The following is a 19,147-nucleotide window of genomic DNA, read 5'->3' as shown; positions in this document are numbered from 1 at the left end:
CTTCTGCTAAAGTTTCAAACTACACAAATGCCAAGAATCTTTAACAACCTGAGAGAAAGGTCCCTAAGAGAATAGCAGATGGTGTCACTGATAGCAGGGCAGACAACATAGTAGCCCTAGAAACAGGCTAGCTCTGTTCTCCCATTCCTGTTCATCCTGAGGCTTCCAGCTCAATGCTGAACACACGCTGCTCCTATCTGAAGAACTCAAAATTTTCCATAAGAAACTACTAGTCTTTCTCCTGTAGAATCAACACACTCAGGGGAAAAGATCAATGAGCCTGGCAAACCACTGGCAGAGGGATTCCTCTCCCTCCCTTCACAGGCCAAGGGGCAGAGTTATAAGCTGGAATCAGAGACCAAGAGGACGAAGACACTCCAGCAGCAGCAGAAATGGACTGTTTGCGGGACTTTCTCCCCAGATTCTAATCTCAATTCATGCAGCAACCAGATAAACCCGACCAACTTGTTTCCAACCGGACTGAAACTAGATGCAGCTAAAAGCAAAGAAGCCACTGCCCAGACATTCCTATCAGATGTGCTTAGATTGGAGCTTTGATGCCAACATCACTGAAATCATTTTCATGAAATTGAAAAGGCAGGGTTTTTAATAACAGTGAAACCCAAGTGGCTCCAAGCCTCATCAGCTCATTGCCTCTAGGGAGGTTCAGATGAGGCACTGAGTCTGGGAGCACTTAAGGACAAGGCACAGATGAGATCTGAAGCCTGTATGGGAGGTAGAGGGCAATAGGGTCCTCAGGACAACTACCCTCCCAAAATCCCACATTTTGTGTGTGTGTGTGTGTGTGTGTGTGTGTGTGTGTGTGTGAGAGAGAGAGAGAGAGAGAGAGAGAGAGAGAGAGAGAAAGAGAGAGAGAGAAGTAAAGTCTGGACTTACTGATCTTCATTTCGGAAGATTCCCCAAATTATACTGACTGCAGTGCAAAACATCGCTAGGAGCAACATCCGAACCCGTGGGCGCTTGTGAAAATATGGTAAATTGTTGTCTGGAATCCTAGAGAAAGGAAATCATACCAGAAAAAAAATAACCAAAATGAATCATAGGGGATGAGGGTGGGTTACACCCCAACTATCGTGGGATTCTGCTGACATTTCGAGTTGATACTTATCCTCTCCAAGAACCTTTCTCAACACTTCCTACTCTCAAATCATGCTGCAGTTGGCAGCTATCCCCAAGCTTTGCCACTTACATGGCTGTATGATCTTGGATGTGATTCCTTTAAATATCTAAAGAGATTTCATATGGTAGGGAGATAAGATTTATTCTGTTTACCTTCAGAGAGGAAAAATGAGGAGCAGTGTGAAGTTAAACACAGCTCAACACAATAACTTTCTAATAATCAGAAATGCCTTGGTAGTCACCCCCCACCTGCGTAGGTAGTAGGTAGTGCCTTGTCACTAAAAGGATTTAAGCAGGGGCTAGATGATCCACCTGGCAAGTCACTGTAAGAGATTCTTCCATTAGGTGACTTCTAATGTCCCTTTTCAACTCTAAAATTCTTGTATTCTATGACTATATCATCTTATATAACTCTCAAACTGCTTCATGTGTTAGCTTTATTTTCCCAATTAGAACACAAGTTCTTTCTCTTTTCTCTTATGAGTATATGACAGGCAGAGTTGGGTCATTGTTCAGCTGGGCCAAGTTGAGAGGTTCAGCGCCTGAGCCTATCCCCACCCACATCAATGAACAAGTGCTTACTATGTACCTATAATATATGCAAAGGCACTGGGGTAGGCAGGCACTGCAAGAGATACAAGGAATGTATGTAAGACATTGTCCTTATTCTTATGGAGCTTACAATTTAATTGGAGAAGTCTAACAGCTGAATGAATGACAGAAGAATAAGTGAGCAAGGTCAGGAAGGAGTGAGGAGACTGACTTGAAGTGGAGGGTTCTGGCAGGGGAAGAAGAACTGTGGCAGATAAAGCTGGAAAGCTAAGTTGCAGACGGACTAGGAAGCGCCTTGACTGACAGGTTAAGGAGTTTTGACTCATTCCTATAGGCAATATTATATCAAATTCATCTTTGGGAATAGGAGGCTTACTTTGAGGACAGCTAAATTTTCTTACCTGCATTTTCCAAATGGGAGTCTTTTTACACAAGGAGAAAGACAGCTATAGAGGCTAGTGGATGATGCCAAGCAGAATACGGTTATAATCATGTACACTGCAAGAGAGAATAGGTACAGGTAGCCATGGTGAAAACAAGTATCTAGAAAAGGACCTATACTATCAACATGATAAGCACAGGTTAGTCTATTGATCAGTTTAATTTCTTTTTTTTAATATGATTTTAAAAATATATTTTTATTTTTTGTTAAATATTTCCTAATTATATATAAAAAGTTTTAAACATTTTTAAAAAATTTTGAATGCTAAATTCTCCCCCCCACCTCTTGATAAGGTAAGCAATATACCAATTATACATGTGATATCATATAAAACATCTCCATATCAGCCATGTTGCAAAAGAAAATACACACACACACACACACACACACAAAACAAACCCCAAGAAAAATAAACAAAGTAAAAATATGCTTCAATCTTCACTCAGAGAGTTTATCAGTTCCCTGTCTGGAGGTGGATACAATTTTTCATCATGGGTTCTTTGGAATTGTCTGATTGGTTTCATTTCAAAGGACAACTCAGCCACCCCAAAAGATGACAGCTCATAAAGGGAAGTGTTTTATTTATTCATTTTCATGCAATTAATTTGTAGCTTCATATCATAGCCAAGCTAATAAAAATCAGAGGGTTTTACCCATTTGAATAGTTTATCCTGATTCAGGACACGGAAAGAAACAAAAGAACCCTGATAAAGCAATATCCATTTAGGACTCTGACTTACATTTTCAATCACTAGGTAGAGCCTTAGTTCAAGCTGCTCAACGTAAGGACAAGAAAGTTTAATATGGTCACACCTGCTGGGGAAATGGCAGTGGGAAAAGGTTCTACTCCTCAAAGGTGCTGACAAGATATCTTAAGATCTAGCTTAGGGGCTAGCAAGGCAATTGGTTAAAAGAAACAAAGATAGTCATTGGATACACACCAAGGTGATCATAGAAGTAATATAGCAAGACCAACATGGAACAGCACATCACCACAAACACCCCAATCATTATGGGAGTCACATCCACTGTCTCATCATCATGTTTTTCTGCCCCATCATCACGCTTGTGCTTCATGGACCTCCTAAAAGACAGAGGAGTTCATATACAATCATGCAGAGTCTAATGACAAAAGCCCTGAATTCAGAGTCAGAGACACTGGGTCTCAAATGCCTCTGTGGACAACATTAAGCTGTGTAACGTTGGGTAAATGACTTCTCTGTAGGGAGATCATTTCTTCATTTGTAAAACTGGAAAAATAGTAATATTCACACTACCAGCTACACAAGGTTGCTGTTGAGGGGAAAAAAAACAAAACCCTGGGAATGGTAAACTTCTAGCAGATACTATTAAAGAGTCTCAAAATTCAGGCAGAAGAAATGCCAAGAGTAGGGGAAAATTAACATGGGGGACACATTCCATATGAGAATTTGTTAGATCTATTACAGTTTCCCCCTTTCCCTGACCCAAAGAAGAGAATACTCCAGGAGAGCCAATATCCAGTTATTAACAGATTCACTGTCCTTCCACTAAGCAGAGGTTATACCAATATGGACGGATTCCTAACAGGAAGTTCTATCAAGGAGACATCATGAACCTCCAAGAAGGAAGAAGAATGGGAGACACTTTAGAAGAGTAAAATTAATCAATAGATAACTAACTAGCATTGTGCTAAGTATTAATAATACAAAGACAAAAATGAAATACTGCTTGCCCTCAAGAGCTTACATTTTAACAGGAGAAACAAAATGTATAATATATGCAAAATGAATGGAAGGAAAGAACTAGCAATTTGGGGGAATCAGGAAAGGGAGTACCCAAGCTGAGTCTTAAGGATAAGTCTTGAAGAAAAGTCTTGACTTTTGTCAGGTTGACAGGGATACATTACACAAAGGAAAAGTACAGCTGTACAATTAGAGCTTACATGTACATTTTGAGTTCTTCCTGAAGAGAACAGAGCTGGAGTTTATGAGGAAAAAGCTGCTTGTCTTCCCAAGAATGATATAACAGAAAAACAGAAGCTATCACAGAAGAGATCATCTACTAAGAGGCACCACTGGAAAAAAATCTAAAAAAAGTATTACTCATGAAGATGAAGTCTGGGCAAGAGACCATAGACCATAGAGGCATAGGATGTGTTTTCACCACTGTTGTCCATTGAAGGCAAGGGAAGCAGAAATAAAAATTTAATTCAGGAAATGAACAGCTAGTGAAGATGGTAGTGTCTGAGAAGGTGATTTGTATTTCTGAATCCTAGCTTACAATACAAATTCCTGGCCAGAGGACAGAATTGTTAGGCATATAACAAAAGCTGATAATAACATATTTATCAAATGTCTTGCAAATTTCATCAAATGGCCTTAAACCAAAAAGGATTGGAGGGGAAGCCCCATGAAGGAAAGAAGATTGCTTGTGTATCTCTAAGTACACTCGAGAGCAGCCACAAAGGAGGAAGAAGGGTAGTGAGGGATCCAAAAATTCACAAGGACAAAATACAAGAAAAAGAGCAAGTAGTAAAACATAGCATCTTAAGTGTCTCCTCACAAATACCCAAAGTTTAGGCAACAAACAGGAGGCATCAATCGAGACCCGTGAAAGCCATGACTGGCTCTGGATGGGTATACCTTATAAGAGAAAGGGAAGTCTGGGGGAGAGGAGGTTAGATGCAGTTGGGTTTTTTTGTTTGCTTTTATCATTGTTGTTTTGTTTTGTTTTTTTGCTTTTTGGTGAGGCAATCGGGGTTAAGTTGGGAGAGGAGGTTAGACAAGGAGAGTAACACTATATTAAAAAAGGAGGAAAGTATGATGGAAACTATTTAGGTCAAGGTCAAAGGAGAGAGAAATAGAAGTAATTTTATCACTAGAATATTGGGACATGCAGACAGAAAGCACAAACAGATGAAAAGTTTGGGAAATAGATCACAAGCCTAATACAGAGGCATGAGACAGTAGTGATGGGGAACTTCAATTATCCAGATATGTGCTAGAGCTCTTTCTGACAACAGCAGAGCAGCTAATCAATTCCTGACTTGCTTACATGACATTGCTGCTGTTTGTCCTTCATTCTGGAAGACGACAATGACATGACATCAGGAAGATCATGGCAACATCCAAGTGAACTGGATTTCAGTGAGGAGGCTGTGCAAAGTTACCAGCTTCACTTTCTCCTCTAGAGCCATCTGCGTCCAGTGGACAGATATGGATCAAGACAACTGGAGATGGCCCAGGATGCAGAGGGAGACCTTGGCCTTTTCTGGCTAAGGTCTTTAACAGGTCTCAGTTGGACTGAGGCAATACATGATTACGGCTAGGTTAAGAAATGAGGGAGAAGAGGGGCAGTTAGGTGGTGCAGTGGATAGAGCACCGGCCCTGAAGTGAGGAGGACCTGAGCTCAAATCTGGCCTCAGACCAAACACTTGACACTTACTAGCTGTGTGACCCTGGGGAAGTCACTAAACCCCAACTGCCTAAAAAAAAAAGAAAAAAAAGAAATGAGGGAGAAAATGGCCTCTTTACCTAGTTAAAAAAAAAATCAATCTGGGAGAGAAAGATTCCTGGAGTTCCTGACCAAAACAGAAACAATTGCTATTTACATTCATTCTGAGCTAAATCAGGGCCCAAACAATGATCAAATAGGGCTTGGCCTGGGACCTATAGTTGGCCAATTATGAAGAACCAGAGTAATTTGAGGTTAAGGTTGGTCTTTAAGAAAGAAACAAAAAAAGTTTCAGAGATTAAAATTTACATTCTCTTAGGGCAGAGCACCCATAGGGGTAAATTAGGTGTGATACTCTAAGTGGAGAGTGAAAAGGAGGGAGAGAGAAGGGGAGAGAGAAGGTGGGGAGAGGGAGAGAGAGAGGGGAAAGAAGCGAGGGAGGAAGGAAGGGAGGGAGAGAAAGAAGAAGGAAGGGAGGAAAGGAAAGAAAGGAAGGCCAACAGACGTGTTGCCCAACTGGCCAGTTCCAGTTTGGTCCCCAGTGGGCAGCTCCTTTTCTACTCACAGAGGTTGTGATAATTCATCATTCAAAAAATAAAGGAAACAAAAATGAGAATTATTCTGGATCTAATCCTCACCAACAGGAAGAACTGGTGGCTAGAGTGGGAAAAATGGAAACCTTGGGTGGAAATGACTACATTTTAGAGTTTCAGCTAAAGGAAGATAAGAAATCTAGGCACAGTATACACGTACTCTAGATTTTGTGAAAGCAGACTTCAAGGGATTCAGAAGAAAGATAGGTAGGATACCATTGAGTGAAACACTTTCAGAGGAAATCAGATGTGGGACCTTGCCAACAAACTTAAAATTTTAAAAGGAAATATACAGAAGATCAAAGCAACTCCAAGTAGCAGAAAATGAAAATGAAAGTACGGCATAGCCTTATAAAAATAGTCAAGAATGACGAAGTGTAAAATAAGCTAAGCCAGGCAAGGGGAAGGGCAATGAAAAGGAGTTTTTTGGTTTCTTTTTTAAATTTATTTTTTAAAAGTTAAAGGGTGAAAAAAAAAAACGCTCAAAGAAAGGACCTTTGCTTAGGGTGAACGGGCTGATGGTAACAGTAGAGCTGCTCAAGTTTTGTCCGGATCTAATACTCACCTTTTCTTTTTTGTTTTCTCTACCAAGGAGATCAACCTTTACCCTGGAAATGACTGAACAAAAATTACTAATAGGGAGCTAATGCCCAAGATTAAAGGAGAGTAAGAGAGTTCCTAGCTGCTCTTGAAGAATCCCAGTCATTTGATCCCAATGAAATGCATCCCTGGTTCTCAATGCACTGGCCGATGTGATGGCCAAGGCACTGTCCATAATATTTGAAAGATATGGAACACAGGAGAGGAACCCTATGATTGGAAAAGGACAGATGTCAAAATTTTCAAAAATGGAAAGAGAAAAATCTATATAAACTACAAGCCAGTAAGCTTGACTTCAAATCCTTGGAAAATTCTAGAAAGGATCATTAAAATAACATTTGGTAAATAAGAAAGGGAAGGGGGAGATTACAAAAAGCCAGCATTGCTGCATCAAAAACAGGTCACAGCAGGCTAAATTAATTTCTTTTTTTGGAAAAGATTATCACCAGCAGATGCAGGGAGTGCTGTGGATACAGTTTACCTAGATTTTAATAAGTATCTCACATAATTCTTGTGCTGAAGATGGAGATACATGGATCAAACAATAACACTGTCAGATGGAGTCTTAACTGGTTGGATGGCCAGACTCAAAGAGTACTTTTTAGTAGTTCCATGTCAAGTTGGCAAGAGATCTCCAGTGGAGTGCCCCTGGGATATGTGCATGCCCTATGTTAATCTTTTTATCAATGATTTGAATAAAGACACAGATGGCATACTTGTCCAACCTGCAGTTGACACTAAGCTGGGAGAGTAGATCTGACTATCAGGATGAAAAACGGATCTTGACAAGCTACAGAACTAATTGTTGCTGGTGGTGGTGGTCCTTTGTTCTGGAAGAGGACCTTGACATCCAGAAATCTGCCACGACTTGCAAATGAATTGGATTTAAGTGAGGGAGTGCAGTGCAAAGTCATTAGACTCACTCTCTCCTCTGGAGCCATCTGGGCCCAGTGGCAAGATATAGATGAGGACAACTGGAGATGGCCCTGGATGCAGTGGGAGTCCTTGGCCTTTTTAAGCTAAGGTCTTTCCTAAATCTAATAAGGTGCAATTCAATAGGAATAAATGTCAATTAGCCTTGCACTTGGGTACCAAAAAATCAACTTCATGCATTTTTATAGATGTGGTAACAGAAGGTCAGAGAGGAGAACTTACTTGTCTGGGGTTGCACAGTTAATAAAGTGTCAAGAGCTAGGATTCAAACTCAGCTGTTCTAAGAGCAAGACTCATTCCACTATACCACACTATCCCAAGCTTAAAAATGGTTCTATTAAAAATGAAAATTATTATGGCACTTTACTCTCCCCAAAAGAAGCACATGACTTTGGGATAGAAGTTTCATTACAGTTACCTCAAGCACACACAAACTAACTTAGGGTCTCAAATTTAGAAATACTACCTCCTCATTTTACAGATGAAGAAACCAAAGTCCACAGAGGTGGAGCAACTTGCCCAAGGTCACATGGGTAATAGAAGAAATAGAGGCAGGATTTGAACCCATGACACTTTGAGCCTCTTCAATTTAGTTCCAAAGATCAGGAGTGGTATAGATCCAGGTGACTAGAAGTTTGCTGTATTCAGCAAAAACTGGGCTAATTACAAGCCAGATTAACTTTGGATAAATGAAATGCTCTTCTGAAGCCCTCAGAATCCTTCCCCCATAGATGGTTCATGGGATATTCTGATTTTCTTCAGTTTTCTTCTTAGAAAACATCTATAAAAACCTGACCCTTCAGAATGGATTATTAATTCTAGGACCGGTGAGGATTAGGCCCCACCCAGGGAACATCGTACCTACGTATTCAGAATACTTACTTCTTCACGTCCTGGCTTCCTGCCCAGTAGCCTCCAACTGCAACTGTCCCCACAGCCATGATGAAGATGATGACCATGTTGTAATCAAGGACAGGCTCCTTGGGGGCGTACATTGCCACTCTCACTGACTGACCAAAAGTCTGTCTCAGAGAAGACATCAGAGTTCATGATAATGTGAACTTTTCCCTTAAGTCCTAAATAAACTTGTCTTTCAGTTACTAACCTGCTTTCACAGGGGGCAACTAAAGTACCTTGCTATTTTAAAGGGCAATCAAAATATTTTTCAAGTCTTATTATTTGTTTAGAGCATTCTTTTATTTTTAAATTCCAAATTCTCTTCCTCCCCCACTAAGAAGGCAAGCAAAATGATGTCAATTATACATATGAAGTCATGCAAAACATATTTCCATATTGCAAGGAAGAAAGAAAGTAGGAAAACGTGAGAAAATTATACTTCAATTTGCACTCAGTTCATCAGTTTTGTCTCTGGAGGTAGATAGCATTTTTCATCACTATTCCTTTGGAATTATCTTGGATCATTGTATTGATCAGAGTACCCAAGTCTTTCATAGTTCATCATTATAACACTGCTGTTACTGTCACAATGATCTCAATGGGCAGTGAAATCTTGAAGATTAAACTACCTCCATTCTTCTCTTGGGTTAGGGAACTAAAAAAAAAATTATTTCTGGCCTGCAGAGGGAACTGCATCTATCTGAAAGGCTTCCAAATTACTTCTTAGCATTGTAGAAATTTTTCCAGCTCATGAAACAAATTCTTAAATTATAGATGAGAGCAAGGATTTCTTGAGGAACTTAGCTTTCACTGGGAGCTTGATGCTCTTCTCTAAACAGCTGCATTCCAGAACAGAAAATAATGTGGGGCAGAACACTGAGGCAGTCTTGGGTGGCCACCTTGTCAGTGCCTAGCATTTCAAATAGCTTTGCTGCAGCAATGATGTCAGTACAGGCTTTTGAATAAGACTTTTACTTTTGACACGTTAAGAACCAAGCAGATGGATGGAAAGCAATGAGAAACTCTGGATGGCTTATTTCCTGAGGACACTCACACTCTTACTTTGAACACTTCTGCGCTTCTCTAGAGAGACAATTTCAGGACTCTGAGCAGAAGCAGCACAATCTCCATGCTGAGTGCCTACCTTGCAAATGTCAAGCATGTCTCTATAGCTGAGGAGGGCCACAGGAATACCAATCTCATCGTATTGAGTCTTGTTGCCTCCTGGAGGGACCTGGGTACAAATAAACCCACCAAAAAAAAAACAAACCAAAAAACCAAACACAGAGAGAAATTACTTTGGCCATCACTTCTCCAACCATACCAGCTGTCTTAGAGAAACTTTTGCCCTGGGACTCAAATGCTCTGACTAGCACCAGCCTGTCCCAGACCACTACTCTAGGAGAGCTTCAGCTATTGCGTTTTACTTCACTCCTGACTCGGGCCATCTCTTCCAGCCTCATCAACAATGCTGTGCATACCCTTTCCTTTCTCTAATTACTATGCATCCCCCCCACCCCTTGTCCAGATCTAGAACCATATACCAAGACCAAAGCAACTATGCCACTGAACCTGAAAGGGGGAAGAGGGCAGCATCACCGACCCTTCCGCAGTCCGGTGGAACCTATGGTCACCTTTTCAGAATAATGTTCTTAATGCATAAAATAAAACACAAAGGGTTACAATGGAAACAAATTGTATTGAAAAAGATGCAATTTCTTTTGCCCTTCCAAATTCTTCCTGAAATCTATCCATAAACCCCCAAGGGGTCCCTGAAGCCTAGATTCAGAATCTTTGCTAAACAGACTTATCTAACTCAAAAATAAAAATGTTTAATCAACTAAAAATAAAACTCTGAAATAGTATGGCCACTAAGGAATGAGTAACTTCAGAGAAAAGCTCTTTCCGTATATCAACAGTATAAGTAAATAGCAGTGATTTTTCAGCACTATCTTAGCAAGAGTGATGAAGGAAGTTTTTCGTACCAGTTTTTCTCTGCTAACTACTAGCAGGCCCCGTGCCCCATTCATCTGGGCCAGTTTCACTTTCTCATAGAAGGTGCAGTTTCCACGCAACACCATAGGGATTCGGTTGTTAAATCCCCCACTGGGGACATCAGATTGAGAACATAAAACAGATGTTGTTTGGTCTTGAAGCTGTAACAAAGACTGAAAAGAAAAAGGTGTTAATGAGTCTGTTTCTGTAACACAGCCAAAGCCACAAAATAAAGTTTTGCACTGGGAAATAGCTGGCCACAGTATCCTGAAATAAACAAACTCCCTTATACCCTTTTCTCATTTTTTGGGGGGGGGGGGGGGAGGGGAAGGGGGAAGATGGAAGGAATTCTCTAAAAGAAGAGGGGGCAAGGATTGTGTCTTAATAATCTATGTCTACTTATGTCTAGCACTGTGCTTTACATATAATTGACACTTAATATTTGCTCAATGAATTAAAAAAGTATTCTAGCTCCACCCCAGCCTAAATTCACTTTCATAAGCCTTAGTCTCTGTATCTGGAGATTCAATTTAACAAATATTTACTAAACATCTACTGTGTATAAGGTTCCTGTGCTAGAAACTGGGAATATGAAAATGAAAAATACGAGTTAGAATGTGGCAAGTGCTATATTACATAAGAGATTCGGAGAGAGAGGGGTATCACTTCTAGATCTGGGGCCCAGGGAAGGCTCCATGAAAGAAATATTACCCAAGTTAGGCCTTGAAAGAAAGGAAGAATTTCATTAGATGGAGACTGGCAAAGGATGAGGATAGGATTGGAAGGACAAGTTGTTCCAGGCATGGAAGATACAAGGACAGGACACTATTAAAGAACAGTAAGTAGACTACTTTGGTTTAAGTGTAAAATTGCATGAAGGAAACTAATGAGACTGGGAATGTAGGATGGAGCTAAACTATGGACTGGGATAGATTTTTTTTTTTTTTTGTATTTCACTCAGTAAGCAGTGGGGAGTCATTGATGGTGTCGGAGCAAAGAGACATGATTCAATTCATACAATAAGATTACAATCTGACGCAGTGGATAGAGCGCCGGCCCTGGATTCAGGAGGACCCGAGTTCAAATCCGGCCTCAGACACATAACACTTACTAGCTGTGTGACCCTGTGCAAGTCACTTAACCCCCATTGCCCAACCAAAAACCAAAAAAACCAACACAACAACAACAACAACAACAACAACAAAATGATTACAACCAAAGGAGGGATCAAAAAGAGAAAACAGGAAGCTGTGAGGCTAGTTGGAAATCCATTATGGCACTGCAAATGAGAAATGATGAGGGTATAAACTAGATTAATGGCAGAAAGGAGATGAATGCAAAAGACAGCACAGCAGGAAAATGTCATGAATTTGACAAGTAATTGGAGGTGGGGATGTAAGAACTGTCTCATTCCACTGAAACTAATATTCTGCCTCTGATTCTATTTCGGTGTCTACCACCTCCTAGGGTAATGAATGCAGTGCTTACTACCTACTGTGTTAAGAGGGATTTATTTTTATCCAGCATAAACTTTTATTCTTCTAAACTTCAAAAGGATAATCTTTAGTTTGAGGGGAAAGAGAAGCAGAGGCAAGAGAGGGAATAACAGAAACTAAGAGTCACAGAAATGTCAAGCTAGAAAATCATCTAGTCCAACAACCTCATTTCACAAAATAAGAACTTGAGACCCCAAAGGGGGAAGTCACATCATGGTACATCTGGAGCAGAGTCAGAGCCAAAGCTTTAGTCTCTCGTCTCTGAACCTAGGACCTTTTCCATGAATCCATACCACTCCAACCTTTTACAAGAACTATATGATCATACTAATGGTCTCCAGGAAATGAGTCACAAATTATCCACCATACACATCAACCTCAGGTAAATACTCCCGTAGGACTCCCACTCAACTTGTTCTGTTTGGCTGAAATGAAGAATGCATTAAGGCAGAGAGAGAATGGGAATGGGGGTATAAAATTGGGCCAGAAATGTAGGTTAGAGTTAACGTTTTATTGCCAGTGGGCAAGAGAGCCACTGAAGACTTAAGGCAGGGAAGTGATGTGATCATTTGCAGTCCTTCTCTTTCTATTCCTACGGCCACCTCCCAGTTCAGTATCTCATTATCTATTATAAGAGCCTCCTAACTCACCTCCCTATCTTCTTTTTCTATTCTTTCCAAGTTCTGGAAGTTCTGGAGTATTAAGCACGGTATAGACAAACAGGCAAGGGCCTTGGGCTTAGAAACGATTCCTAGGCTCGATTCCTGGCTCCGTCACCCACTGGTCAGGCTAGATACACTGGGAGACTACTATATTCCCTTTACCACAACAACTAACTACCCTTAGACACAACTACTAAGCAGCCTCAGCTGGGGCGCATGGTGACTGGGACAAAATCACAGTAACCTGCACCCTTTTTTGACTACTATTCCCCAATGGAGTGGAGGACCCACCCCTCCCCCCCCATATTTACATTTACAACCATTCAGGAACGGAGTTCAACTGAGACGACTATAAAAACAAATGACATGAGGTAATGAGAGCCTGCATCAGTGAGGGCAGTGTCAGAGAAAAGAAGTGGGAGTTTCTGAAAGATGCTGCAAAGGTAGAATGGAGAGATAACAGATTGGAAATGACGGGGGAGAGGGGTAGTCAGAGAGAGGAGTTGAGGATGACATCCAGGAGACAAGCCTGCATCTAGAATGATGGTTGTCCCCTCAGTATAACAGGGAAGTTTGGAAGGGGGAAAGTGTTTGTGGGAAAAGAAAATGAGCTCAGTTTTGGATATGTTAAGTTTAGGATGGCTCCAGGACATCAAGTTTGGAGATGTGAGACTGGAAGTTAGCAGAGAGGTTAAGTATGGATAAGCAGACTTGAAAATCATCAGCACAGAGACGATAACCGAATCCATGGGAGCTGATGAGATGATCAAGTGAAATAACATAGAGGGAGAAGACAAAGTGGCCCGGGACAAAGCCCTGTGGGACACGTCTGGGAACAAGCATCATATTCACATTCTATACTTGTCAAGTATAACTGTGACCTTTACACACAATTTTAGAGTTGGCTCCCAAGATGCAAGATTAATAGTGGATGAATAAACCATGACAGATAAATGAATCATGAAGATCAAACCAGGATTCAAAAAAATCATGCTAAAACTTACCTTTTTTCATTCAAGTGCCTTTAGCACTAGCTTCTAAACAAAGGATAATTAACCAAAATATCAATGGCACAATTGTAACTAGAGCTAACTCAAAGTGAAATAGACTGTCTAAATTCTTAGGTAATAAAGTTCCTCACTACTGAAAATAATAAAAATTGGAAGATCATTTGTTATGGTTGTCATTCATGTCAGGGGATTCATTCTTCACATAGGAATTAGACTAGAGGACCCTCCAGGGTCTTTCCAACTCTTTAACTACAATTCTGACTAAGAATGGCACTGTAATTTCAGATTAAGAACTGTTGGGGGGGCAGCTAGGTAGTTCAGTGGATGGAGCACCAGCCCTGGATTCAGGAGGACCTGAGTTCAAATCCAGCCTCAGACACAACAGTTACTAGCTGTGTGACCCTGGGTAAGTCACTTAACCACATTGCCTAGCACCCCCCCCAAAAAACAAAGAACTGCTGGCTCCCTTACCAATATTATAATCTTAGATTTGTGTATTACTTTATACTTTTCAAACTATTTTCAGTCATTAAGTTGATTCAATTAAACAAATGTGTATTAAGCACCTGTTATGAAAGGCCCTGAATAGTTGCTAGAGATACAGACACAAAAATGGCCTCATTGGAGTCTGTATTCTTCCTACAAGCCTATGAGATAGGGCTAACAGGTATTATGATCCCAATTTTATAGCCAGAGACACTGAGGTTCAGAGTGGTTAAATAATTTACTTGCCCAATGTCACAGAGCAAGTTAATGGACTGGATCTGGTCTTCTAACTGAAGAATTAGGAAACAATTGCCCTAAACACATAGTTTAATGCAGTATAATGGAAAAAAGCACTAAAATTAGAGCCAATGAACTTGGGTTCTAGTTCCAGGTCTACACTATATGATATTAGACAAGTCACTATACCTCTGTGGGCTTCATTTTCTTCATTTGTAAAATGAGGGGGTTGGGCAAGATCAACTTCAGGGTCCTTTTAAAGACAAAGTAATATAATTCCATAACTATAATTTATGTTTGGATTCCCTAACAGGTTTTGTCCTCTTAACTTTCCTTTAATGAAGTAGAACTTTTAAAATGGCTAACTGTAAGACACACACTGACACTGGAAGGGGTGCTTCCAACATGAGTAGAAGTCAAAGGCAAGTGGAACAGAGAACCTTCTAAAGTCCAGTAAAAGCACTGGAGGTCCCATGAGAAGGACCATCCAGGAACGAGAACTACCTATGCCACAAATGAATATCTGATGCCCAATTCAGGTACTTACTGCTTTGCCAAGGCCAGGTGGCAAGTGGGCCCATTGGGAATTATACAGGATACAGTAGTCTTTTTCTTTGCCAATTCCTGGCTCAGCGATCACATGAACCATTCCATACTCACAGGTCACCTGAAACCATAAGAGATCGTTTTAAGAGAACAAACATACAGGAGATTTTAGGCAATGAATCTCCAAATTACTCATGGTCACACACAAATTCAAAGTCAAACTGGCCCACTTGCTATTCCCTGTATGGGATATTCTACCTGCTCCCTCCTTACCTTTGCATTGGTTGTCAGCCATGCCTAGAATGCTCTCCTCTAGCTAGCTCTGCCTCTTGGAATCCCTAGCAACATTTAAGACCTCAGATCAAGTCCCACCTCCTACAGGAGACCTCCTGTTGTGTCCTATACCTGGCTCCCTCTCCAAATGCTCACAAGTACATACTTCATATTTACTGATGTGTAAATGTTGTCTTCTTCCAAAAGAATCTAAGTTTCTCAATGCTTGGCATCTTTTGGGGAAGTCCATATTTGAGACTGTACTCCAGAACTGAGACATCTCAATGTAGAAACTCCTTGCACTAACGACGAGCTTATCTGTAAACTTATGGTATGAAGAGAGTTGTATGGAGCACTGAGTACTGGTTATCATCCAGTGTCTAACTAAAGTAATTTGTCCATGGTTCCATAGCAAACATGCATCAAAAGCAAGACTAAAATCCAGCTCTTAACTTAAAAATCTGTCCTCTCTCCACTATGCCACACTGCCTACAACCTGATACACTGAGTAGGAATTTAATAAATACTTGAAATGAATTCAAATGTTGAAAACAAGGATGATTTTTACTGAGACATGGTGCTACTCTTTATGTGGTTGTAGGTCATCTTCATTCCACTGAGACAGATAAAGAAGAAAACCTTCCACTAAAGTGCCAATAACAATCTTTTCTGTCCATAAAGGTCTAACTTGAAGAATGCTAATCCCCCTAGGTAAAACGGATTTTTCTTTCATGATTTCACACCACTTTATGCTTTTCACCATGTCCTAATTTACATTATGTTTGTGTTATATTGTGGCACAAAGACTTCTTTTTTATATTCCTCAGTATCTGGCACATAGCAGGTACATATGCTGAAAGGACCTCAAAAATCAACTTGTCAAATTATCTGATTTTACAAAAAGGGAAAGTAAAACACAGAGAAATTAATTATCATAGGTAGGAAGTAGTAAAGCTGCCATTCAAACTTAAGGTCTCTTAATTCCAAAACCAGTGATCTTTCCACCATACCATGTTCTCCTTGCCAGGCCACAAAAGTAGTACTTTACCTTATAATCATAGGCCTAGACACTTCTTGAGTCTCCCCAAGTGGAAAGAATATGACACTTCTCGTCAGAACATATGAGATCCAATCTAAACTTTGCATTCATTAGCTATGTGATCTGGGATAAATTGGTTCATTTCTCTTCACAATAACACTTTAGTCAATTTCACATAAGTTGTTTTTATTTTTTAAACAATTAATTTATTTATTTTTAGTTTTCAACACTCACTTCCATAAGATTTTGAGTTTTAAATTTTTTCCTTTTCCTTCTCCTCCCCCCTCCCCAAGATAACATGCAATCTGATATAAGCTCTACTTATACATTCATATCAAACATTTTCACATTAGTCATGATGTAAAAAAGAATTAGAACTAATGGGAGGGACCATGAGAAAGAAGAAACACAACAACAAAAGAAAAGGAGAGTAAATAGTATGCTTCGATCTGCATTCAAACTCCATAGTTCTTTCTCTGGATGGGGATAGCATTTTCCATCGTGAGTCTTTTGGAGATGTCTTAGATTCTTTCATTGCTGAGAAGAGCTAAGTCTACCAAAGTCAGTCACTGTACAAAGTGGCCGTTGCTGTGTACAATGTTCTCCTGGTTCTGCTCATTGAACTCAGCACCAGTTCTTACAAGTCTTTCCAGGTAGGATTATGGTTTTTAATCCATTCTGCTGTCTGCTTCCATTTTATGGGAGAGTTCACCCCATTCACGTTCACAGTTAAGATTACTTACTACCCGCTTCACATAAGTTGTTGTGAAGTCACATTGTAAATAACAGTATCTAGCATTTACACAGCAATTAAGATTTGCAAAGCATTTTACATGTTACATCTCATTTGATTTTTACAACTCTGTGAGGTACTATCATCTTCATTTTACATATGAGGAAACTGAGTTAGGTGACTTGCCAAAGGTCACACAGTTAGCAAGAGTCTGAGGTAGACTTAGGTCTACCTGATTCCAAGTTTGACACTACTACTAATTCAAGAGCTAACTCCCTCTTTGCCTCTCAGTTTTCGGTCTAATATTTCACTTCAGGTCACATTATTGACCCAAGAAACATAATCCTTTACTGGTTATCCCCTAGTGTAAACCATCAACATCAAATACTGCCCATGTTATGGAAGCATGTCACAACAAAGCCCCTACACTATTTATCACTGGCTTGAAGATGTGTTTTTACATTAATATTTGAGTATGGGTAAGATATATGTTCTGGAAATTCATAGTGCATCAAATAATAAAGTCACACGGCTCAAGAGCAACTGAAATGTCATTTGGCTTCCCTAAATTTTAGTTCTACCCTTCTCTGTTCCCCACTCTTACTCTATGGTAGGAATAAGTTGGTGCTTTGTTAATGTACCAACCAGGTAGGGTTACCTTTTCCCTCTAAACGTTTTCTGGTTTATATCTGGCTAGGATAAGGAAAAGGGACCAGCTAGTCCACCTGAAAAGCCCCTCCTTTCCAACTCTTGGTGGGCTACAGGTAGGAGTAAACAAAAATTCTGATACCAACAAGATGATTCAACAAAAATGTATGTGGAAGACTGATAACACTCCTCTTCATTAATCAATTTGGATTATCCACATTACTCTCCCCTTTCTTACAAAAAAACCCCAAAACCCAAAAAACTGGCTACTCCTTCCCATTTCATTTTCTCACAAGTATACTACTGCAACATGCTCATTCCTCAAACCAAACTTTTGCTCACACCTTTGTCTTCACCTTCAGTAAATCCCCAAACCTTCAATGATTGGCTAAAGACCCAACTCTTATGCCATATGCATTGATTACTCCAACTATAGGGTAACATTCCAATCCATATGGAATACCATTTTGGTCCATGAATCATGTACCATAGGAAATCTCAGATTTACAAACATTCCACTTATGAAAAACCAAAACCTCAGAACAAGCTACAGAGGAGGTCCTCAATGAGAGCAATTATCCTTTTGTCTCCCAGTTTAAAACACTTGGAAAATAATTAGAATCACTTCCTCTTATGAGATGCAAACATGTCAACCCAATCACATGGAGAATTTGAGAGTCAAAAAACCAGGGTAGAAGTCCCAGACCTAACATTTGCTAGCTTTATGGCCAGTCCCTGAGTCTCAGTTTCCCATCTGTAACTCCAAGAATCTGTGATTTCATGAAGGTTTCCTCCAATTGTGCCAAGTGCAATCCATCTAAGCTTGCCCTTCCTGTCTGACACTCATCTATGCTATAAATTGAACACAAGGGATCCAACTAATGAGCTAGAGTCCCCCCTCAAATTCTCTTCACAATAAGCTAGAGGCATTCCTTAGGTTCTCTTCATATTGTGTGTATACAAATAGAGAACACAAACTGTCCATTGGTTCTACCCTGGTCTTAACATGTGGCTGACTTATTTTGCCAAATTTTTTATTTTGCATTTTAATTGATATCTTTTGTTTTTATATCACCTTCATTTCCAAATACATTCCTCCACTAACCAATAGGGCAATATTTTATAACAAAAAATAAGAGGAAAAAATACAGTTCAATAAAAACACACCAACTGAATTTGATCATATATTTAACATTCCATACCTATGGTCCTCAATCTCTGCAAAGGAGGGAGATACAGTTTGGTCATTGTAACTACACAGCATTCAGTTGTAGGTTTGGTTTTCTTGTTTTATTCTTCCCCTTTCTGTTTACATTGTTGTGATAATTGTTATGCAGTTCTCTAAAAGTTTTACTCCCATTTGAACACAGTGGTTACCCTCAAAGTCAAACACCCCCTCCCCATTGAACGCTTCCTTGTAACAATGAAAA

General features: G+C 39.9%; 1 protein-coding gene across 4 annotated transcripts in view; it reads right to left on the bottom strand.

The window, feature by feature from the left end:
• Positions 1-19,147, bottom strand: part of SPPL2B (signal peptide peptidase like 2B) — a 45,764-nt gene that overhangs the window by 20,368 nt on the left and 6,249 nt on the right. For all 4 annotated transcript variants that reach the window (XM_027853095.1, XM_027853096.1, XM_027853093.1 and 1 more), the window contains exons 2-8: positions 15,026-15,145; positions 10,578-10,760; positions 9,737-9,826; positions 8,578-8,717; positions 3,076-3,218; positions 2,094-2,190; positions 898-1,014 (exon numbers count right to left, since the gene is read on the bottom strand). In XM_027853095.1, coding sequence (XP_027708896.1) covers positions 898-1,014; positions 2,094-2,190; positions 3,076-3,218; positions 8,578-8,717; positions 9,737-9,826; positions 10,578-10,760; positions 15,026-15,145 — 890 coding nt within the window. The remainder of the gene's footprint in view (positions 1-897; positions 1,015-2,093; positions 2,191-3,075; positions 3,219-8,577; positions 8,718-9,736; positions 9,827-10,577; positions 10,761-15,025; positions 15,146-19,147) is intronic.

Source organism: Vombatus ursinus, unplaced genomic scaffold, assembly GCF_900497805.2.
Source record: "Vombatus ursinus unplaced genomic scaffold, bare-nosed wombat genome assembly UNPS02009918.1, whole genome shotgun sequence".
In the NCBI taxonomy this organism is placed as follows: domain Eukaryota; kingdom Metazoa; phylum Chordata; class Mammalia; order Diprotodontia; family Vombatidae; genus Vombatus; species Vombatus ursinus.
Note: the sequence above shows the minus strand (reverse complement) of the source record. Positions and strands in the feature narration are given on the sequence as shown.